The sequence below is a fragment of the Seriola dumerili genome, unplaced genomic scaffold (genome assembly GCF_002260705.1).
Source record: "Seriola dumerili isolate Sdu_G_001 unplaced genomic scaffold, Sdu_1.0 BDQW01000036.1, whole genome shotgun sequence".
In the NCBI taxonomy this organism is placed as follows: domain Eukaryota; kingdom Metazoa; phylum Chordata; class Actinopteri; order Carangiformes; family Carangidae; genus Seriola; species Seriola dumerili.
In genome coordinates, this window is record NW_019174291.1 from 5046042 (window position 1) to 5070440 (window position 24399).

Here is a 24399-nt window from a genome sequence, read left to right on the forward strand (position 1 = left end):
AACAGGTGAAGACAGTGAAGCTGATTAGGAGGTGTAGCAGAGTGGAGAGTGAGAAATCGGCATAGCAGGCTGTGACAATTGGGAATAATACCTAAGTGTCTGGACAGGAAGGCAGAGAAATACCTTTTAAATATATTGCTGACAGCAGCATTGAAATGTATAACCATTAGATCGTTGAAACCGGATCCACCCATACAGTATATAATATATGGATCCAAAAAGTATGGGACCTTCAGATGGAGCAAATTACATATTCATTAAGGCTCCAAAATTCCACTATTACTAAACGATGGAGTCCTGTCATGACTTTATTAATTCAATGAGGTTCATTATACTATGTTGCCTAGCTCTCCTGCTTAAATTTGACCTAATTACACTTTCTGTGCATGCACCGCATGGCATGCACACATCACATTCCGTCTCTCTCTCAAGACTAAATATTCCACCTGTATTTTCATCTAATACCTTGTGTGTATATCGTGTGTGAGTGGATAATTTTCTGTTTCTTTGTCTCATTGATGGGTATGTTTTATATATGTGAGTGAAGTGTGCATGCATGTATATATGTATGTATATATATATATATATATATGGAAACGTATGCCTTTTTTTTATTATTCTTGCTTAATACTTACTTAATACTTACTACTACTATAATATGTATAAAGGCTATGCACAGCTGTAAAAGGAAAAAGAAAGTAATTGTGTGAAAATATGTATATTGTACCAACACCAACACACATCCTGCAGGTAAGAAACATCACTGTAACTATATCAACACCAACACAAATAAAAATTCTGTTAAAAAAAAAAAAGTTGCGATGCATTTTGTGATGTTTTTAGATGTGTTTTTTTTTCAATTAAACTGTGGGAGAAAACAAAAATTGCAAAAATTGCCGCTATCTTTTTTTTGTATAATTCATTAAAAATCAAAGGCAACTTGTACCAGTGAGAATAAATCCAGGTCAGTGCAGGTGGTGACCCAGTCTTCACAAATCTTATTGGGAAAAAGAACAAGTGATTACTCTCTTCTGCTCTGTCTTAACCACAGGTACAGTTGATTTTTATAATGACTTCATGAATTTATGAATTTATAACATAGAGCCCCCCACCTACCCCATGCTTTCTGCATATGAAACAGTTTCATCACGAGTGAATGATGAATGAAAGGATGTTTTCTGTCTTTTCATCTTTACTAATTAACAATTTCATTCACTGAGCAGCTCAGAGGCTACCAACAGCTTTTAAGGTGGAATGTTTTCTTGAGTGTTACTTGATGTGTGATTGATGTTTGGAAATCAATCAATACACCTTAAATGTCAACATGACTTTGACGATTTAATTTGTTTTTATTAGCTCTCTTCATGATAGACACTTAAGTGTTGATTGTCAAGTAATTAAAATATATATAAATATCAACCGGATTAGGTGAACTGTAGATTTTTTTTTCATCTAGAGAAAAAAAAGTAGGGGATGTGGGGGTTACCTGGCTGCCCCATATCTCCTGGGTTACCAGGGAGACCAGAGGGACCGGGTGGACCTTTCTGCCCATCTCTGCCAGGGTCTCCAGGAAGTCCTGAGACACAAACACATTTATCAGTCAGATTAGAATCTGATGGTCATGCAAAACATAAAAACACAATGCAACACAAATAGGCGATGTGTCCTTTTAAGGCTTCTGTAGCTCCTACTGAGCTTATAATCATCCAAATAAACAGTGTTTTCAGGTAGCTGTGTTCACCTGGTGGACCAGCGTTTCCAGGTATGCCATTGGTGCCGTCAGAACCCTGAGGTCCTGGGAGGCCCTTCTCTCCTTTAGTACCAGTGAAACCTATGGGCCCTAAGGGCGAGACAGGAAGCAGGCAGACAGGTTCAGAGACAGGTAGACCAACACACCTGTAGAATTTTTATGATCATCTGACGTATTGATTGTTTTATTTTATATCTGATGCAACCCCACACTGTCTGATGAGTGTCAGTACCTCTTCACGTGTTCGCATGAATGGTTTGTATCTGAATGTCTGAATTATATTTATAGTGATTCTTGAATCATTGCTGTTTAGGCTTGGTCTTGTCAGGTTATGGTATTTATGTGTCGGATAGTTCTTCTTGGCTCTAGGCAGTTGCCAGGCAACTGTGCCAGACTCCAGGAAGTTACTGCTGAGAAAACATCTGACATACAACCCCTGTAAAACCACAATGTGTTTTTTATGGGTTAAAGAAACTACATATAACATGTTAAACAGTAAGCTAGTTTCCTCCTGTTTCCAGTCTTTATGCTTAGCTAAGCTAACCAGCTGCTGGGTGTAGTTTAATATGAAACAGACAAAGTTCAAGTATAGAGTGTATAGTGTATACTGACTATAAAATGGGGCTCAGAATAAAAACCCTGAGGAACTATGAAGTGGACTTAATGGAAAATAATAGAATCAGGTACCAGGGTCTCCAGGGTCTCCAGGATCTCCGTACACCTCAACAAAAGTTTGGATTCCTTTTGGTCCAGGCTCCCCTCTGTCCCCTTGAGGCCCAGGAGGCCCCTGAGAACCCCTGACACCGTCTACTCCCATCTGACCTGAGACTCAGACAGAGACAGTTACAATGAGACACAGTTAACTAACTGATTAATTCATTGATTGATTGATTGATTGATTGGTTGATTGATTGATTAATTGATTGATTGATTGATTGACTGATTGATTGATTGATTGATTGATTAAACCTTTTGGTCCTGGTCGTCCTGTCTCTCCTGGTTTCCCATCATCTCCTGGACGCCCAAGAGGTCCTGGAGGACCCATGTCCCCTCTGGTACCTAAAACATACACATGTTAATGTTACCATCCTTGTAAGGACACTGCAGTGATTTACAATCACAACTTGTCCTGAGAAGCTGAGCGTACACTAATGTTAATTTGGCTCCTAATTTAGTTGTAGTCTTTGAAGGAAAAACTCATCCACAGCACCTGATTGTGTTACATTAGCTTAGCCTTTCAGAGGTATCTGCTGTTGCTGCTTCTTGTCTAATCCTCAGTGGACTGTAGATGAATTCAGTTCATAAATCTGTTTCAAATTTAATTCCAAGACCTGGAAACATTAGCTAACTTTAACACTCACTAAGGGCAGTGCAACAGGTCAAGAAGATAAATCAACTTGTATACGGGGAAGCAATATTATTTGCTGGTGGAGGAACCTGTTTTACCAGTCAGAAGCTACAGTGAGAGACTCTATAGACCAATGCATCTGAAAAAATTTTTTGGAGGCATTAAGATGGAAATTACTTCATTCGCCATCCATCTTTTATACTATAGTTTGAATTTGTTGATGAATAATGTGGTACATTTCGTCATTGTTGTTAATTTCACAGTCCATCCAGTTTTCCTTTCCTTTTGGTTCTGAAAAAACATTCATCAAAGAATATTTTTCAGCAGTTTTCACTGACAAACAACCGGATTAAAATAAATGTGCCTTCTGTGTATCAAAACTAAGCAGAAATATTAATGTCGTGCCTCCTTACCTGGGCTTCCTGGCTCCCCATTGGTCCCTTTCAGGCCCTTCAGTCCTCCTACTCCTACTGGCCCTGGAGGTCCATTAAACCCTGGTGCCCCGTATGGTCCTTGACGTCCAATAGCTCCCAAGCCCGGCAACCCAGGATCACCCTGCACCCCCTTTGAGCCCCGGGCTCCTGCGAAACAGGAGAGCTGAGTGATAGGTGGGTTCTCTCATGTGGATTTAGTTTATTATACCCAGTCCTACAGACAGATCTCAGAGGATGGTTCATGCATTTAAAGGAATACTCTCCCTCTGAGGATCCTGCACAGTTGGTACCTGTGAATCCAATAACGCCCATCTGTCCTTGCTCTCCGTCAGGTCCAGGAGCTCCCGCTAAACAGAGTCCCACAATACCAACAGGGCCAGGTACACCATCCAGACCACTATGACCTGAGAGACACTCCAGTTTAGTTCACTTTAGTTCAGTTAGCATGTTTTCAAACCTGTGTTTGTCAGTCCTTTTGAATCAGACTCAGTTTTGGGTTTGGGAATATTTAAACTGAACACGACCTTTAGATGAAGTGGTCTGCTCATTAAGTCTGGAGTAGTTAGTTTACAGTTTGAGCTAATCAGGTTGCTGTAGCTATTATTACTATTGTTTATCCTCCACTTAAGACTGCTATGGTGAAACTCCTCCTTAATAAAACTAAAAAAAAAAATTGACTCATGGTTTTCAGCAATTTTAGACCAATTTCTCATCCTCCATTTTTAGGCAAAATTTTTAGAGAAAGTTGACTACATAAATGTGAGGGCTCCTCTAACACTGTTCTGAAGGGGTGTTTTATTAACTCACAGATAGAGAATGTTTTGTTTCCCTCAATAAACACTCCTTTCAGAAACATAACATCAGCTGTCGTGTACCACAAGCCTCAATCATAGGCCCAGTCTTTTTCAGCCTTTATAAGCTGTAGCATCATTAGAAGACATGACACCAGTTTTACAGGGATGATACTCAACTATTTTAAGTTTCAATAGCTACATCCTTAGAGTACGGTTGTTTCTGTCCTAGGCCACCACTGATCAACTTGTGCATGTGTTTATCACTAGTAGGCTCGAATATTGTAATCCTCTTCTCTGTCTTCTACCAAACAAAGCAACAAACCAGATGACACAGACCAGAAGAAGAGCACATATATGGTTTAAAATCAGTTAGTTCTAGAATTGATTTTAAGATTTTAATATTGGTTTCAGATCTTTGAATGAGCTACCATTGGGTCCTGGTGGTCCATCTTGTCCTGAACGTCCTGGAACTCCAGCTACTCCTTGGGTCCCGGGGATTCCTTGGGGCCCCACAGAACCATCTTCTCCCTGAGGGCCTGACTGACCCTGCTGGCCCGGGAAACCCATTCCCTTGTCCCCCTGTGACCACAGAGACCAGCAGAACAGAAAAACAGTGGAACAGATGACGACATTCACACTGCTCAACGTGACTTCAACAAGATCACAGGAAGCAGGAAGTGTGATGTTCTTATGATGCATTCATGTCATATGGGTGTTGAAATAAAGCTCTGATATCTCTGACTTGGAGCTAATGAATACAGCAGAATCTGAAAACCAAACATACTTGGACACAGCACACCCAAATTGTAGCATGTTTTCAATTGGTCTTAGGTGTAATCATTCTATTTACTACATCACTATATTGATTATTGATTGCAGTGACTGATATGGAATTGATGGAATTGATATCACTGCTGTCATTGATGGGTACATAATATAGAAACCAGAGGTGTAGTGCTATTTGTTCAAGTACCGGAGTGCAGCTATGCATGCGTGCATGCACATCATGACAAGTTTACATACATCAGTCAACCTGATCATATGATCAGATGTTAGACTGACTTAACAAACTGTTTGATCATGCTGAAAATATGACGCAGCATCAGACAAACATCCAGCTCAGTGGTATTAGACCATACCATGCATGTAGAACATTGTAATTAGTGTAGCATTAAGCAGCAGGTAAATGAACTCAAGTAGTTTGTGTTTTGAATGATTTCATTTACTGACTTGTGTCAGTAAATGAAGCCACATTGGAAACATCAGAGGAGAAGCTGCAGTGTAGGCAGAGGTAAAGCTAAGCTAACAGGCTCAAATATGAAAGCGTAGCTTAGCTAACAGACTAGACTATGAAAATGTAGCTAAGCTAGCTTTCATCTCCAGCAGCACAAGTTGTCCAAGTGGAACAGACTGACTCTGTCATGTTTCTGTGTAAAAGCATCACAGATAAAGAAAGTGTCAGAAGAGTGAACGATGAATGAAAGGATGTTTTCTGTCTCTTCATCTTTACTAATCAACCATTTAATTCACCGAGCAGCTCAGAGGCTACCGTACCATGACTCAATGCATGCACGTCAATTAATCAATATACCTTAAATGTCAATATGAAGACTTTGATCATTTAATTTGATTTTATTAGCTCTCTACATGACATATGCTTTAGTGATGATTGGATCCTCAAGCTCTTAAAAATTTATATTTCAACCGGATTATATGAACTGTCGTTCCGGTGCACTCCGGCAGCCCTACACCTATGATTGTAACTGATTGGCTCAACCTGGGATTCACATGTAGGTTGACTCAGGTGAAGTGCTGAAGATGATATAATCTACTTAACAAAACCTCTTTTTGTGTTAAACTGGTTTCCTTAAACCAACCAAACAAGTTTTAGTCACTTAAACTGACCCAGATTAGGGGCAGCAGGTCAGATTAGTGTGATTCAGTGAAATCACCTTTTCTCTGTTGTTTTGTTCATGGTTTTGTTTATGTATTTAACTTGTTCTGATGTAAAATCAACTATGTGCAATTATTTTTCTTCTGGTTGATGCTGGATCCTGTCCAGACCAGTAGATGTTGGTAGCTTCATTGATGGTCTAACAACAACAAACACTTCTCTCTTATCGCTTCTGTTGTGGACATTTATATGTAGCTGTTTGTCCTGCCAGGACCTCAGCTCATGTATGTGATGAGAATCCCTGCAGGATGATGAAACTCTGCATTCTGGTTGGTTACTGAGATCAAACTGGGCTTCCTGTTTGTATGAGTCCACACTACCTTTGGACCCGGCATCCCTGGGGGGCCCGATGGCCCTGCTCGTCCCTTGATACCAAAACTTGATAAACCGGGTGCTCCTGGAAAGCCTTTGAGTCCTAAAGATGGACACAAACAGTTTTTTTTTTGTTGTTGTTATTTATCATTTTCAGTTGATGTGAACTGTTGTCTTTACCACTGTTCCTAAACTGACCTTTCACCCCTGGGAAGCCTGGGGGGCCCTGCACAGAGAATCCTTTATCTCCTTTTTCTCCAATTGGACCAACAGATCCTGGAGCACCAGGAGGTCCTGTCCCACCTGAGAGCAGCAGAACACACAGGTGAGTCAGCAGGTAAATGTGTACAGATAGAACTGAGAGAGAACCTGCAGATAAAACTGATACAACAGGTTCATCAGTGGATATTTCTACAGATCAACCCTCAGATTAATTAAGGGAAAACATCAGTTTAGTAATCTGTCAGTCAGGGTTTCCTGGTCTCTGAGTTCTGAGTTCAACTTTCATGGGTGCATCTACCAGAGAAGAGCTGTCATACTTTTTGTTCTAGTTTCCGGTGCCTCAGACTGATAGTCACCAGGTGAGAGCAGTTACAACTTTTGTTACCACTTCACAATAAGACTAGAATCATAAATCAAAATCATAAATAAACAATTATAAACAAGTTATAACACAGTTTTCATACATTGATTCAGGCTTACTATTTGGCAAGATCAAGTTAATGTGTACTACTCATTAATCTTACAAATGAGTTACTACCATTTATAACTGGTAAAAGGAGCCTTATAGTAACTCATTAATAAATAATTATGTGTTTTACACTTTACAATAAGGTTCCTTTTACCAGTTCTAAATGTTAGTAACGTTAGTAATGTTAGTTGAAATACAATGTTTGCTCTTCAGTCACATTCATCTGTTTCTGGGCTAAAATATTTCCAAAAAAACATTCAGCACACTGTGAGGATGGAGCCGCTGAGGGGCACTTGGAGTTCTGGGGCTCTTCTGAGGTGTTATCCTAGTTTGCCTGTATGGTAATCTTGTATGGCCCTTGGCTTGACTTGATTTTCTCAGATTTTGTAGTTTTGAATTTAAAATAAAATTCACCTGTTTCTAAAATGAGCACTCCAGCAGAAAAACCTGTCTTACCTTCAGGTCCTGGATTTCCAGATAAACCTTTCTCTCCTTTCTGTCCTGGTTCTCCTGGGTTTGTTTCAGTTTTACCTGGAGCACCTTTTTCACCTGAAACAACATGCAGACAGACTGGCTGTTAGCTCAGGTCCCCACCCCTTTCCAGTCCCGTCTACACCTGTACACTCTCACCTGGTTTTCCAGGACTTCCTCGCTGTCCCAGGACTCCGACATTGCCTTGAGGTCCCGGAGGTCCTGGAGCGCCAATACCTGGAGGTCCTGGAGGTCCCCTCTGTCCTATCAGTCCTCTAGGACCAGTGTCCCCGATTGGGCCCCTGTCACCTTTCAGTCCTGGAGGCCCCTGGAGAGACACAAAAAGAAGAACCATGAAGTCAAAGTTCAGTCTGTGATCCAGCGACAGACTGACCCCCTCTCAGACCTGGTCTGGACTGGACAGAGGATGAACACACTACACTCACAGGGTTTCCTTTCTGTCCCAGAACACCTTTCAGTCCTGGTGCTCCTTGAAGTCCGTCTGCCCCCTCAAGACCTGGTGGTCCTGGCTCCCCCGGGAGTCCTTCTTCACCCTTCTGCCCCACTCTCTCCATGACCCCCGGGTCACCAACAGGTCCTGGTTGCCCCGGGATACCAGGGAAACCAAAGGGGCCCTCAAGACAGACAGACACATGTTTGTTGTTTATTTGTTATCAGTGTAAGAATAACAAACCTTATTAATCTGTTGTTTACTTGTTTATTGCCTCAAACATGCTTGTTTCATAGACTGAGGATGGAGGATCACAGCAGCTCTGTGGTTTTGGGTTTTGTAATATGTTCCGTCATTTTGCCTTTGGGATTAGCTCACTTCACTAGACACCTGATTATTGCTCAGATTGATTGAGAGCAGAGCCTTTACTAACTGTATGTAGCTGTAGAACAGTTTGTGATAAACTGACTGAAATGTAAAATATTTCACAGGCTCAGAGAAGCTGACAAACACACAGACCATCTCTGAACATGTAACATGTGTGACCGTCAGAGAGTTTCAGCAGGTGAGCTCACCTGTTGACCAGGTGGTCCTCTGATACCTTTGACCCCTGTGTAACCTTTGGGTCCTTGAAAACCATCTGAACCTGGAAACAGAATGACATCACATAGACCGACAGGTTTACACTGAATCTGAATCTAGATCCTGCTCTCTGCTGGTTGTGGTCAGTTACATTATTCTCACACTGTGTTCATTAAATAACAATTGAAACTCAAAAACTAACATTTACTTTAGTATATAACAGAGCTTTATTATAGAACATAGGGCTGCTGACTAACTGTTAATCACAGGATCATAGGATAGTTCACACAATCATTACATCAGGCAAGTTCTTACCTAGCACCCCGTTTTCACCCGGTTCTCCTGGTTTACCTGGAGATCCAGGTGCGGCAGAAACAACAGGACAGACCGAGCACATTTCACCCTTCTCACCTGTCAATCAATCAAACACCAGTCAATCAACCAACCAACCAACCAACCAACCAACCAACCAACCAACCAACCAATCAATCAATCAATCAATCAATCAATCAATCAATCAATCAATCAATCAATCAATCAATCAATCAATCAATCAAACAATCAAACAATCAATCAATCAATTATCCAAGACATACCAATCTCAAAGTGTATCACACTAAACTGTACTTTATCTTATGATAGTGTTGTAAATATGCATGTGTATGTAAAAAAGAAAACCACTTGTGTCTGCCTGTGCTTGGAGGGAATAAATGCATACTACTGTTAAAATGTGATTAATGTCTCTGCCCTGATGTTTCTATTGTAATGTTAATCTATATCATTTGTTCCTGGTGTGTCCTGGCCCACGTCTGGACCATTTGTGGTTCAACTCCTTCTTCTTCTTCAAAATATACTGTATATAAATTAATAAATTAACTTTGAAATGAACATCTCTGATGTTCTCATTCAGATTCATTAACAATTATTAGATACTTTATTATATTATATATTATACAGTATATGTATTACATACTTATGGTATGGTACTTATGGTTAAACATGGTGCCACCACAGTATTTAGGTTGAGACATTTTATAGTTGTGATTTCTGAAATATTCATATCTAGTATCTGAATACACAGGGTCACAATTTAAAGAGCATGAAAAATTTCTGAGTCTGTTGAGGCCTTACCTATCAAAATAAAGCATGCAATAAATAGTGGTAATACAGATGGAATTCCTGAACAGTGGAACCAGAACGGTGCTTTTATTTTGGAGATAAAAACACTTTTATCAGCCTGAAATCTTTTAAATTTTTTTAAATTTTTTTATTTTGGTTTTATTCTGTAGTTGCACTCTCTCACCACAATGGGTTTTATTTTATTAAGTTTTAAACCCCAGGGAGACTTTTTTAGATTATTTTTAAACTTGTTGCTCCCTCTGCTACTGCTACGTAGCAGGCTACTTAGCTACTTAGCTTGAAGTTAGCATAAGACTACCCTTTGTATATCTTGAAGAATGTTTTTATAGGATATTTGGAAATATGACGGTGCTTGCCTTACTACTATACAGTTTTATATGAGTGAAAGAAGAGCTATGTTACAGTTTGGTGTCCAGTCCTCTGGAGCTTTCCCGCACTTTCCCGCTCTTCTTTAGTCAGATTAGCTGTCACATTAGCCTAGTTAGCTTCTCAGTGACTATGCTTTTCTTCCAAATGTATTTATTCCAAAAACTCTTACTGTTGTCCTATTTTTAAGTTTAGATTATTAGGGCCTAAGCACCAAAGGGTGTGAGGACCCTGTAACTGTGGTGTTTATTATTATTCTTACTAACATACAGACTTTTTGAGGCCTTTCCCAGACTCATGTAGCTTTGCACAATCGTCAGGCCTGGTGTAAATTTACGTATTTCATAGATCCCGCCCATGGGTGTGGCAAAATGGCTCGATAGCACCACCTATTGTTGCATAAATCGCACAGAGTTTCACCCACATGCATGAAACTTGGTAGGCACATGTACCATGTCAAAACCTACAAAAAAATAAAATAATTACAACCCATACCCTAAACCCAACAGAAAGTGAGATATATTGCTGTTAATTTGTCGTTACAATGTGCGACCACTTCAGATGGTGCACTGCGAGCCCCCCCGAGGTGCGCAGGAGTGGGAAGGCCCGTTCATCACTGCTTGCAGCTTTAATTCCAAAATGTATTAGGTTTATCTCAGTTCAAAAAACATTTAAATTGTCATTTCTGCGAGAGCTTTAGTGAAGCATGTCTCTCTCTCTCTCTCCCTCTCTGATTAACTATGTTCTGTTGTTAAAATTAAAGGTGTGTTGATTGTTACAGATTGTGTTGTATTAACAGTTGTGTGTATATCAGAAGTTTTGTGTCTCAATTAAAAATCCCATTCAAAACTTCCATTTAAAATCTGACGTTTTAAGTCCGACTGGACATATGACTACAGAAACACCATCACCAGACCAGTTCATCATATACTGTCAACATGTCATGTCATCATCATAACTCCCCTCTCATCTCACCCACTCACCTGTCTGTCCATTCTGCCCTCTGGTCCCAGGAAGTCCCATCAGGCCTGGTGGACCTTTAGGTCCTGGAAGACCAACATCTCCTGGCACGAAGTCTGACAGACAGAAAACAACATGTCTGTCTGTGTTACATATGCATGTTTTATATATTTTGTTTTTTTTTCTAAATAATTTTTACTAAGTATATAACGTTTATATTACCTGGGATTCCTGGTTCTCCTGGTTCTCCTTCAGCTCCCTGACCTCCTGGGACTCCAGTCTGTCCTTGGGGCCCGATGATGATAGGCCCTGGCTCTCCTGGTTCTCCTTTGGGTCCAGTCAAACCAGGTTGCCCCTGGGGTCCTGGTGGCCCAATAGGAGCCACACCTTGAGAGAAGAAGAAGAAGAGACTATTTTATTTTACTGTCACCAAAGAAGAAACAAAACACCTCATTAAATATGTTCCTCTCCTTATCATATATTGATACTTTTACATTTCCTAAATATTTCCTAAATATTTCTAAACCCTGTGCAACCTGATCATTATCATCATTATTGATTTTTATTTTCAATAACAATAAGTGAGAGAGAGAACAGGTGGAGTGTACCTGGCTCACCCTGCAGTCCAGGAAAACCAATGAGTCCTAAAAGAAGCAGAGAAGAACATTTCTGAGTTACCACACCTCTGGCTTTGAAAAGACTGTGGTTCAGTGCAGATGTTCAGAGAAGTGATCTATAATCCATAATTCTTCAATCATCAGCGTTTGAACAGATGTGAAGTTTATCTGATTAGCTTATTATCATTATTATGGTCATCTTAATTATGATTTGTAGAGTCCAAAGACATGTACGTTAGGTTAATTAACTCTAAATTGCCTGTAAGTGTGAATGGTGGTTTGTCTCTGTGTGTCAGCCCTGTGATGAATCGGCAACCTGTCCAGGGTGTACCCCACCCTTGCCCAATGTGGGGGATAACCCCCGCAAGCAAACACCTTTATTTTCATGTCCCATTGCACTTTTTAGTTATTTTATAAAACATAAAATGTGTTATTTTTAGTGTCTTCAGCTGATTTTTCCTTCACACAGCTGTTACAACAGTTACTGAACGTGAGGCACCAGTTTACAGTATTTCCTGTTTTATTTTTCCCTCTTGTTTCAGATCCTCATTACTGCCCTGGTGTGTTTCTCGTCTCTGTGATTGTGTGCCCCGCCCTCATGTGTTGCACCTGTGTCTCATTGTCTCCCCTCTCCTGTCTGATGGCTCACCTGGGTACCAAACCTTCAGCTAAACCTGATTGAGTTCCTGTGTTGTGAGTCCAACTTTGCAAACAGATTGAACAGACACTGGTAAACATTTAAAATGATGTGAACCTCCACTGTGTTTTTAACTCTTCAGACTGGACTCTTTGATACCTCGTTTTCCAGGGGCTCCTGGGGGTCCATGGGGCCCAGGGTCACCAAGGGTGCCCTTCAGGAATCTGTGATTCCAGACCATCTGATACAAACACAAGAACACATATTGAACTGGAGACTGACTTCTGCTGCTGGGTCTGTTGGTCGGTGACGCTGCAACTCATTAGCTTCATGAGTGACACATTAACTGACCTCAAACAGCTTCAAGTCAACAACAATAACAAACAAACAGCATTCAATCATTCAGCTTTATTCAGCGGAGAAAGAAACGTCACTCACCTCTCCTGGGAGACCTGGAGGACCTAGTTCACCTTTCTCCCCCTGAAAACACCACAGAGCACAGTTTGTGTAAACGGAGCAGGTTTGGATCTGAAACAGCACGTAGTGTGGTACTGCAGTACTATACAGTACTCACCCTGGCTCCGTCAATACCTGGAGGACCAAGGTACCCACGATCCCCTGGGTCTCCCTGCAGACACACAGAGGTTCAGTCAGTCGGGATGTTTCTGTCAGTGGTTTATGAACTCTACAGTAGAGACTGTCTGAAGATGTTTCGGTTCGTCTCCTTTTAAACATTTGTAGCTAAAGTTTAGGAGTGACTGTAGCAGCTGTGTGTGAAGGGAAACATTTTATTACAGACCAGAGTTTCATGTAAGGGTGTGTCAACAAGCTGGTGGAGAACATTAGAACTAGTTAGTTACCAGTAACAGAGTGCTTAACTAGTCTCAGCCCAGCAGGTGAGTTACCTGAGCTCCCAGCTCTCCGATGAGTCCGTCCTTCCCCTGTTTACCCTGAAACACACACAGCAGCACGTAAGACCACCATGAACCGGTTCAGGTTTCTGCTGAACTTCAGGTCGCAACAGTCTTTCTCACCAGTGAGCCGGGGTCACCTCGTTCTCCCTTCTGTCCTTTCACCCCAAGTCTCCCCCGCACACCCTGGAGGAGAAAAAAAACACACACATCAGTCAATCAAAACAATAATCAACATGTTTTCTTTCTCTTCTCATGTGAATGAGACTGAGTCTGTGAGACAGGTTTGACTTACAGGAGGTCCAAGACAACCTTTATCTCCAGAGTCACCTGGTTCTCCCTGAAATATACAGAAAGACAGACATCAGTGAAGACAGACAGACAGAGAGAGACAGAGAGAGAGACAGAGAGAGAGACAGAGACAGACAGAGACAGACAGAGAGAGAGACAGAGACAGAGACGGAGACAGAGAGAGAGAGAGAGAGAGAGAGAGACAGACAGACAGACAGACAGACAGACAGACAGAAAGACAGACAGACAGACAGAAAGACAGACAGACAGACAGACAGACAGACTGACCTTCAGCTCTTTGGGTCCCTCAGCGTACAGTTTGATTCCTTTCTGTCCTGGAATCCCTGGAGGTCCACGATCACCCTGAAAACCAAGCACAGCTGATGATGATGATGATGAAGGTGAGGATGACTATGATGATGAAGGTTACGAAGGTGTTTCACAGGTTACAGATGTTTGTATTACCGTCTTCTATCTCAGGTCTTTACTGACATGACATTCAACCCTGTTTCTATCATTAACACATGAGTTCAGTTCTGGACCCAGCTCACCTTCAGTCCTCGGGGACCCGGGATCACTGGACTGGGTCCCTCCTGACCCTGAAACAGAAGCACAGCCTCATCAGGACTGGATGATGATCCCAGACTGAAGTTACATGATCCAACAGCACATTGGTCATTCAACCAACAATCACATGTGATTATTGATTATTGATATGATAGGTAAATAAAAATTAACCAGAGGCTCAAAACCCAAACAGGATACCAACTTTTCAAACAAGATATTTCCTGGTGTAGGCAAGATAATAACTTATATTATTAAATATTAATTGTCAACAAGTTACTAAGTTGTATGAACATGGTAACAACTTGTGTGAACAAGTGTATTTTAAAGCTCCATATTTTCCTCTTCTCCTGTGTTTTATCCGAAGGGTTGATCCATAAGAAGATATATTTGTGGTTTTAAAGAACCAAAAACCATCTCAGTCAGTGGCGGCTGCTGGTCTTATAAGGAGGGGAAACTCATTTTCGGCCTACATCATAAAATGTGTCCGTTTATTTATATGTAAATTCGCAGAGTGACAGAAGAGAGTCGCCAAACACAGCGCTAGTCGTTTTTAACAAAGACAAAGTCGCTGAGGATCAGTAACGTCTCCAGATCAACTCCGAACAACAGAATGAAAAACTTGAAAAATGCTCCGGTCGATGCTTATACTTCAAGATCGCTGATTCGCTCATTTCACTGTCAATCAAAAAGGGACTGATCATCCAATCATCATGCAGAAGCCGAGCGTCCAGGCCAGCCCACTGCCCCATAGACCCCCAGAGACGCTGAGCGTCCGATGGGCGGGACAAAGCCCAGCATTTATCCAATGATCGTCTAGTTTCGCTGCGGTGGAACAACCCACTCTATGCTTCCCCATTGAAGTCAGTATACGCTCGGCGTCTACACTGTGTAAAGTACTGTGGTGCTGCGGGGATGAATGAGAAGGAAGTCGTGTCGGTTACCTGTGATAAGTAGCTGATTCTGAACAAAAGATGAACGTGTTCTAGCTTATCACATTGGTTATGAATAGACTTGTTCCGATTCCGAAACACTGATGCTGTCTAAAATACTAGATCGGGTACTGGCGAATACAGGATCTGAGTCCACGCTATTTAATCATACCTTTCATAATTACTTACTTACTTACTTACATCTCAGATATCAATTCTTCTTCTCTGCTCTAAAACTGTAGCCTACACAGGAAGTTCCTCTGTGCAGCCTCTGGTAGCTACTGTTTTAGAGTAGCGAATAAGTGATGTCCTGTAGTGTAGTGTTAGCCATTAGCAAAACATCAGCAATTGGGCAAAATGTTCCACTCGAGAGTCCCACCAGTAAAAAGTCAACATGTTCAGTATGTAAGGCTCTAGTGTAGGAAGTGTTATTTATTCCTAGATTTATTTCAATCATATCACATCCATATATGGCCAGTAGTTTACATCTGTTGGTACCCGATCAGAACTTCGGATCAGCTGATACACAAGTTCAGGTATCAGGAAGGAAAAATATGGTGTCAGAGCGTCTCTAGTGATGAAGGTTATTGATGAGTGAAACTAAAATGATGATGATGGTGAAATCTACAAACACAACTAGAGGCTGCTCTCAGATCAGTTCAGTCTCTCAGCACACTTACCTTCTCTCCCTGTAATCCCGGCAACCCCAACCTTCCCTAAAGAAAAAAACAAATAACAGATGACGTCAGTTCATGGAAGTGCTGTTCATTATAGATGTTTAAATAAAGTTTGTATCAGATTTGAACCATACAGGAATTCCAGACGGTCCTGCTGGTCCTGGCAGTCCTAGTTGACCTGGATCTCCCCTTAGCCCCTGAAACAGAAACAGCCAATCATAATATGTGTAAATGTTTTTCAGCCTTTAACATCAGAAAAAGAGCAGCTGGTTGCATTCTATGGATGGATTTAAATAAAAAAACATTATTTGCAATAATAATTGATCCGTTTTTGTCATGTGAGCAGTATTGATGCCCATCAGTCTGTACAGTCTGCTATGTTTGCAGAAGAGTGACACTGGTGTTGACATCATCTCTCCTTTGACACTGCTAGAAAACTGGGGAAGACATTTTGTCATTTTGTCTTTTCTAAAATGTCTGGCACTGACTGACCTTTTCTCCATCTGGTCCTTGTAGTCCTGTTGCTCCTTTAATTTCCTGAGTGATGGGGTAGACCAGTGACTCTCCCTAAAACCAAACCAAAACAGGAACAGTCAACAGAAAAGGAGCTTGTTCTCATAGAGTTTTGAAAGACAAAGATGAGGGGGTGACCATTTCCCCAGTCTGAGTCCAGTTGAGGTTCTCTGTAGCATGTCACCCTTCATCTCCCCATATTTCCTGTCCCCTTTGTGTTATGTAATACTCCTTTATACTGTCCTCTACCAGTCCTCCTTTATTTATACATATTTATATATACAGATGTCACTATGTCAACATTTTAACATTCTATCTGACTATATATCTTTCTATGTTTATTTTCTCGATTATTTATCTTATTTTGTCTTCTAGTATATTTTCTTGTTACTATTATTTATTTCATTTTATAACTGTTTGTTTCTGAGGCACCAAACATAATTCTGTTGTGTGACTATATTGACAAATAAAATGTCTGAAAATACTTATGAAAGAATTAAAAAATTAAAAACATGGAATAAATGCTGATCAGAAGATCCTAATGATGAATAATATCAAGAACCCGAGTACCCGGCCCAGAGGGACACCGGGGCCCCGCCCTAGAGCCAGGCCTGGGGTTGGGGCCCTTGGACGAGCGCCTGGTGGCCGGGCCTTGACCCATGGGGCCCGGCCGGGCCCAGCCCGAACCGGCTACATGGGTTCGTCTCCCAGTGGGCTCACCACCTGCAGGAAGAGTCAGCGGGATCCGGTGCATTGTGGATTGGGCAGCAGACCAAGGCGGGGGCCTTGGCGGTCCGATCCTCGGTTACGGAAACTGGTTTTTGGAACATGGAACATCACCTCTCTGGCGGGGAAGGAGCAGGAGCTTGTGGAAGAGGTCGAGCGATACCAGCTAGATATAGTCGGCCTCACCTCAACACATAGCGTCGGCTCCGGAACCCAAGTCCTTGAGAGGGGCTGGTCTCTCCTCTTTGCTGGAGTTGCTCCGGATGAGAGGCGGAGGGCCGGGGATGGGCTTTTTGGTGTCCCCCAGGCACTCTGCCTGTATGTTGGAGTTTACCCCGGTGGACGAAAGGGTTGCGTCCCTGCGCCTTCGGGTCGGGGATCGGGTTCTGACTGTTGTCGGTGCTTATGCGCCGAACAGCAGTTCAGACTACCCGCCCTTTTTGGAGTCCTTGGGACGGGTGCTGGAAAGCGCCCCGAAAGGGGACTCCATTGTCCTACTGGGAGACTTCAACGCTCACGTGGGCAATGACAGCGTGACCTGGAAGGGTGTGGTGGGGAGGAACGGCCTGCCCGATCTGAACCCGAGCGGCGTTCAGTTATTGGACTTCTGTGCTAGTCACAGCTTGGCCATAACTAACACCATGTTCAAACATAAGGATGTCCACAGGTGCACTTGGCACCAGGACACCCTAGGTCGCAGGTCTATGATCGACTTTGTAGTCGTATCATCAGACCTGCGGCCGCATGTTTTGGACACTCGGGTAAAGAGAGGAGCAGAGTTGTCAACCGACCACCACCTGGTGATGAGTTGGATCAGATGGCGGGGGAAGACGCCGCGCAGACCTGGCAGGCCCAAACGGGTTGTGAGGGTCTGCTGGGAAAACCTGGCGGAAGAACCCGTCAAGATGATTTTCAACGCACACCTCCGGCAGAGTTTCGACCGCGTCCCGAGGGCAGTGGGGGACATTGAGTCCGAATGGGCCTTGTTCCGCTCTGCTATTGTTGAGGCGGCTGTTGCAAGCTGCGGCCGCAAGGTAGCTGGGGCCAGTCGTGGCGGTAACCCCCGTACCCGCTGGTGGACACCAGGGGTGGGGGAAGCCGTCAGGCTGAAGAAGGAGGCCTACAGGGCGTGGTTGGCCTGTGGGTCTCAGGAATCAGCTGACTGGTACCGGCGGGCCAAGCGGAGTGCAGCCGCGGCAGTTGCTGAGGCAAAAACTCGGACGTGGGAGGAGTTCGGTGAGACAATGGAGGAAGACTATCGATCGGCTCCAAAAAGGTTCTGGCAAACCGTCCGGCGCCTCAGGGGGGGAAGGCGGCAACTCGCTCACACTGTTTACAGTGGGGGCGGGGAGCTGCTGACGTCAACTGAGGATATAGTCGGACGGTGGAAGGAATACTTTGAGGAGCTCCTCAATCCCACCAACACGTATTCCGTGGAGGAAACAGAGCCAAGAGACCTGGGGATGGATGATCTAATCTCCGGGGCAGAAGTCGCCGAGGTAGTGAAACAACTGCGCGGTGGCAGAGCCCCGGGGGTTGATGAGATCCGCCCTGGGTATCTCAAGGCTCTGGATGTTGTAGGGCTGTCTTGGTTGACACGCCTCTGCAACATTGCGTGGACATCGGGGGCAGTGCCTTTGGAGTGGCAAACCGGGGTGGTGGTCCCCATCTTTAAGAAGGGTGACCAGAGGGTGTGTTCCAACTACCGTGGAATTACACTCCTCAGCCTCCCTGGTAAGGTCTATGCCAGGGTACTGGAAAAGAGGGTCCGGTCGATAGTTGAACCTCAGATCGAGGAGGAGCAATGTGGTTTTCGTCCTGGGCGTGGAACTGTGGACCAGCTCTTTACCCTCACTAGGGTGCTGGAGGGAGCATGGGAGTTTGCCAATCCAGTCCACATGTGTTTTGTGGATTTGGAGAAGGCTTACGACCGTGTTCCCAGGGGCTCCCTGTGGGGGGCACTCCGGGAGTATGGGGTGGATGGCCCCTTGTTAGTGGCCATTAAATCCCTGTACCAAAGGAGTGTGAGTCTGGTTCGCGTAGCCGGCAAGTCGGTCCTGTTCCCGGTGAGGGTTGGACTCCGCCAGGGCTGCCCTTTGTCACCGGTTCTGTTCATAACTTTTATGGACAGAATTTCTAGGCGCAGCCGGGTGGTGGAAGGGTTTGGGTTCGGTGGCAGGAGGATCTCGTCTCTGCTTTTTGCGGATGATGTGGTCCTCCTAGCTTCATCGAGCGCCGACCTTCAGCTCTCGCTTGGGCGGTTCGAGTTCGAGCGGCCGAGTGTGAAACGGCTGGGATGAAGATCAGCACCTCCAAGTCTGAGGCCATGGTTCTCAGCCGGAAACAGGTGGATTGCCCGCTCCAGGTCGAGGAGGAGGCTTTGCCTCAGGTGGAGGAGTTTAAGTATCTCGGGATCTTGTTCACGAGTGAGGGTAGAATGAAGCGGGAGATCGACAGGCGGATTCGGGCGGCGTCAGCAGTGATGCGAGCGCTGAATCGGTCCGTTGTGGGGAAAAGGGAGCTAAGCCGGAAGGCGAAGCTCTCGATTTTCTGGTCAATCTACGTTCCAATCCTCACCTATGGTCATGAGATTTGGGTAATGACCGAAAGAACGAGATCGCGAATACAAGCGGCCGAAATGAGTTTCCTCCGCAGGGTGGCCGGGCTCAGCCTTAGAGATAGGGTGAGAAGCTCGGTCATCCGGGAGGGACTCGGAGTAGAGCCGCTGCTCCTCCATGTTGAGAGGAGCCAGTTGAGGTGGTTCGGGCATCTGGTGAGGATGCCTCCTGGACGCCTTCCCGGGGAGGTGTTTCGGGCATGTCCCACCAGGAGGAGGCCTCGAGGCCGACCAAGGACACGCTGGAGGGATTATATCTCACAGCTGGCCTTGGAACGCCTCAGGATTCTCCCGGAGGAACTGGTGGAAGGGGCTGGGGAGAGGGCCGTCTGGACCTCTTTGCTGAGGCTGCTGCCCCCGCGACCCGGATCCGGATAAGCGGGAGACAACGAGACGACTAGACGAATAAATGCTGAAAACCATATGTGCAGACCTGGAGATACAGGGTTTTATTATGACAGTATGTGAATGTGTTCAGATGTACTCTCTTACCTTTGTACCTCGCAGTCCAGGTCGACCCTGAAACAAATCAACGCAGTTAGCTTTAGCTTTAGGACAGCTAATTATCCTAGCTTAGCTTCAGCCTGCAGTGATAAATCTAAATGGCTGACAGGTGAAACAGGAAGTCTTCACAGCAGCCAATCATTGCTTTGTTCAGGTAAGACTTACTCGAAGGCCAGCAGGCCCTGGAACCCCAGGGAATCCTGGGTATCCAACATCTCCCTGGAAGAGATCAATCAATACATCAATCAATCAATCAGTCAATGCATCAATCAGTGTCAATGTAGTATGTCTCAGGTAGGTCCCCTTTGCAGATTCATCCATGCATCTTTATGCAGATGATACACAAGTGTATCTTCCTGTCCATCGTCATTGTAGTGATCTGCACAGCCAGATTACATCATTACTGTGGATTAAAAAGATTAACTGGGCCTGGGTGAATAATTGATTTTTGAATTTCACAGGCTTTTCTTGGGATTGTTGCAGGCTAGGCAAAATACCTGATTTCGTGGCATATTTTTCTTAAAAATTGTGATGTGGGAGAAAATAAATATTAATTCATGACAAATGAATGATGAGTGAAAGGATGTTTTCTGTCTTTTCATCTTTACTGATTAACAATTTAATTCACTGAGCAGCTCAGAGGCTACCGACAGCTATCGGACACTTTTAAGGTGGAAAGTTTTCTTAAGTGTTAATTGATGCGTGATTGACGGTTGGAAATCAATCAATATTGTCAAATGTCAATATGACAACTTTGACCATTTCATTTGTTTTTATCAGTTTGCTTCATGACAGACCTTTAGTGATGATCGGATCTTCACCCGTACAAAACCTATATACTAAGTATCAACTGGATTATTTGAACTATGGATATTTTATTTCATCAGGAGAAAAAAAGTACCATATTGTCGCCCCCTAGCTCTGGCAGCTCTACACCTATGGCTCCACCACAATGCTGCACGCGGTACAAACAATTTAACCCTGCTTTCATATAAAACATCTGGGAATTGCTTTACACAGTCATTTACAGTAATTTTTGTTGGTAAATGTGAGATGTTCATGTCACACATGTCTGCAGCTTCACAACATGCTTCAAAACCAGAAACAAGGAAATTATTTTGGTGACGTACATCAAGGTTTTGCACAGGGACTGGTATGATTGGTTCAACTCACGGGAAACTATGATGATTTTTTATCAAATATGTGGAAAAGTTGCGGTGATTGGACAAAAATGCAGATTGTAAATGCAAATGAGATTGGTTGAATTTGTATTAATTATTGCGACTGCAAAATTGCAACATTCTGGAGGGACTGTTTCTATTGTAAAATATGATCTGGTCCTAGATCTGCTATGGTCATTTGATTAAACACAGAAAACACAAAACTTAAACTTTCTACAGGAAGAAAAGCAGAAACCACCTGAATGTATCTGTTGTTATTGACTTTAATTGATCAATTGATCATTTATAAAGAAATATTTTGAATTTTAACTAAATTAGCACATACTGTTTGACTCCAGCCCAAAACTTTCCTTGCCTGAAGTTAAAGAAGAATGTGTCTCTGTGTTCTCTGCTTTCCATACTTCTACCAGAAACCTGTCGGTCAGGATTCAAACTGAAATGCGATGATCTCTACCTTTGTCCCATTGCATCCTGGGAATCCGGATTGGCCAATTGGTCCTTCGTGCCCGGGAAGTCCCTGAGAAACAATAATAATTCATAAAATGTTCAATGCATCACACTGAAAAATATCTTCTTCTTCTAATCTAAACTTTTGTCTGTAAGTGAGTTGTACAAATCTTTGTTAAAGCGTTGAGACTAAATCTGTCAGAATATTTGATCTTGTTTCTGATGCTCTTAAAGGACCAGTGTGATTTAGGCAATCTATTGACAAAAATACAAAAATGGAATTTAAAATAATTATGCTTTCCTTGGTGTATAATCACCTGAAACATAGTAGAAATGATAGTTTTCACTCACCTATAGATCAAACTTTTTTACAGTTCAAATATACGGAAATGATTTGACAAGATGTAACACTTTCTGATCACCACTGATATGATGTGTGTTGTATTGTAGCATAATATATAAAGGGCCTATGGTTTAAATTCTCTTTATTGTCTGTTCACAGTTACTATGTGAATGTTCTTACCGGCAGTCCTGGAGGTCCTGGGAAACCTGGTTTCCCTGGAAGACCCTGGAGAACACAGAGAGATAGATGGTTACTGACTGATGATGTTTTCTGGTTCCTTCTTTCACCTCTGAGTGTAAGACGCCTGTTTTCAGTCAAGTTTTTAAAGGTACCAGATTTGTCAGGATGAATTCTGGCTAAATGTGTCCAACATGATGCTCAAGTCTTAGAAAATGCAGACTTGAAGAGTTAAAGAGGTTGAAAAAGAGTCAGAGACAGAATCATAGCTGGAATAAACTTTAGATTTCAAATGAGAATTGAGCATAAAAGCACCAGACTTTAACCACTGTTTCGCTTGGATATTTGATAAAGGAAGAAAATATTCATAATTCATCATTTTCGTCATCATCAGTCCTACCCGAGAGCCTTTCAGTCCTGGACTTCCTGCTGGTCCTTGTTCACCCTGAGGACAACAAAAGAGAAAAAAATCATCATACTGAAGAATTCTGACTAAAATTCATGTGGTTTTACAAACAGCTTAAAAACATCAGTGTAGTTGTGTTCATACAGAAGTTGAGAGTAGTCACACATCATTTTAAGACAAAAAAATTATCCTTATCCATCTTACCCCCAGACTAACGCAGGTCTAAGACCAATGTTACCATGTTAACAATCAATGACACCTGCGCTGAACAGTAGCACCCAACCGCAAAGAACAGGAAAACATGGCTCATAATTTCTGGTTTGCTTACATTGTTATGAGAGAGCAAAGAGAAGAAAAAGAGTAAAAAAGCAGTTGGATGACATTCCTCCTTATTTTAATATTAAAAAAGTCTTAATTTACCCAGAATTCATTGTACCACAGTCCGGTTTAAGATTTAAGACACAGTCAAAGTCTCTCTTTGTGAAACTAGTTTCTTGTAAAGTTGTGTTTTTATCAAACTACATCCATTTTTTTTCTGTGTGATTTAACTAACACCCAGAAAACCTCTGTACGGTCATATATTCAAAGGTGACTGGGCCTTTGCTACCTGCAGACCTCAGGCGGGCTAACTCTGTATCTTCTTTTAATTCTCTACTTAAGACTCTTCGCATGGCCTTTTATTGACTGTTGTTTTTATTGTATATTTTAGTTTGGATTTAATATACATTTGGATTTTATAGTTTATTTTATTTTGGATTTTATTATTTGCATTTCTGTTTTTTTATTATTTCTGCACTTTGTAACTTTGTTTTGAAAGGTGCTATTTAAATAGTTATTATATTATTATTATTATTATTATTATTGTTGTTAATATTATTCCATCACAGGACATTATCAATATATCTGGCACTTATCTTCTGAAATAATCCATCAAAACATTAAACTCAAGTTAACATTGACATTTCTTGTTTTGTCTGGCCAACAGTCAAAAACTGTTGGGGGCCAGTAGGGGTCCAACAACAAATTTTTTGGCCCTGTAGAAGGTTAATCTGGCTTCTGACCTCTGATATGTAATCAATAAAATCTGTGAATCAAATCTAAATTCATTGTATTTGAGCTGCAGACAAAATCAGATGTATAGTCATTCATCTGGACACAAAGTAATAAGACAATAAGTCTGAAGCAACCAAAACCAGACTGAGTTATTTGAGCTATTGTCATTATAAGCAGTGTAATGAACTGATGGAGGGTGACGGACTGAACACTTGATCTGTGAGATTAGTGAGTTATTAAACTTTAGATATTAATCAGATAGACACATCCTCATGACTGAAGGTTATTTTGAAAGCTGGTTTCAAATTAAAAAAGGACCAAGCACAGAACCCTGGGGAACTCAAGTCTGTTTAAACTAGTTAAATAATAATAATAAGAATAATCAGACATTACCTTCTCTCCTAGTGGCCCCTGGTGACCCTCATTTCCAGGGTATCCAATCATTCCAGGAAGTCCATCTTCTCCAAGGTAACCAGGTTCACCCTGAAAGGGACAAAAACAGATTCATCAGATCCTGGGTCAGTCCACCAGATAAACTCAGGTGAATTCA

The 24399-nt window shown here is 42.5% G+C and overlaps 1 protein-coding gene across 2 annotated transcripts in view; it reads right to left on the bottom strand.

Moving 5' to 3' along the window:
* The window catches only part of LOC111216864 (collagen alpha-5(IV) chain-like), a 55761-nt gene that overhangs the window by 19330 nt on the left and 12032 nt on the right, over positions 1-24399 (bottom strand). The window contains exons 3-36 of one of the 2 annotated variants that reach the window (XM_022738498.1): positions 24243-24332; positions 22791-22835; positions 22394-22438; positions 21878-21940; positions 20408-20461; positions 20231-20257; positions 16375-16449; positions 16017-16079; positions 15886-15921; positions 14261-14308; positions 13998-14072; positions 13714-13758; positions 13542-13604; positions 13413-13457; positions 13082-13135; positions 12946-12987; positions 12667-12748; positions 11862-11897; positions 11476-11640; positions 11277-11369; positions 9103-9198; positions 8781-8851; positions 8201-8389; positions 7914-8082; positions 7740-7832; positions 6791-6895; positions 6601-6695; positions 4755-4905; positions 3823-3936; positions 3512-3679; positions 2720-2809; positions 2438-2572; positions 1742-1840; positions 1487-1576 (exon numbers count right to left, since the gene is read on the bottom strand). In XM_022738498.1, coding sequence (XP_022594219.1) covers positions 1487-1576; positions 1742-1840; positions 2438-2572; positions 2720-2809; positions 3512-3679; positions 3823-3936; positions 4755-4905; positions 6601-6695; positions 6791-6895; positions 7740-7832; positions 7914-8082; positions 8201-8389; positions 8781-8851; positions 9103-9198; positions 11277-11369; positions 11476-11640; positions 11862-11897; positions 12667-12748; positions 12946-12987; positions 13082-13135; positions 13413-13457; positions 13542-13604; positions 13714-13758; positions 13998-14072; positions 14261-14308; positions 15886-15921; positions 16017-16079; positions 16375-16449; positions 20231-20257; positions 20408-20461; positions 21878-21940; positions 22394-22438; positions 22791-22835; positions 24243-24332 — 2911 coding nt within the window. The remainder of the gene's footprint in view (positions 1-1486; positions 1577-1741; positions 1841-2437; positions 2573-2719; positions 2810-3511; positions 3680-3822; positions 3937-4754; positions 4906-6600; positions 6696-6790; positions 6896-7739; positions 7833-7913; positions 8083-8200; positions 8390-8780; positions 8852-9102; positions 9199-11276; positions 11370-11475; positions 11641-11861; positions 11898-12666; positions 12749-12945; positions 12988-13081; positions 13136-13412; positions 13458-13541; positions 13605-13713; positions 13759-13997; positions 14073-14260; positions 14309-15885; positions 15922-16016; positions 16080-16374; positions 16450-20230; positions 20258-20407; positions 20462-21877; positions 21941-22393; positions 22439-22790; positions 22836-24242; positions 24333-24399) is intronic. The other variant, XM_022738499.1, reaches the window with a different exon arrangement.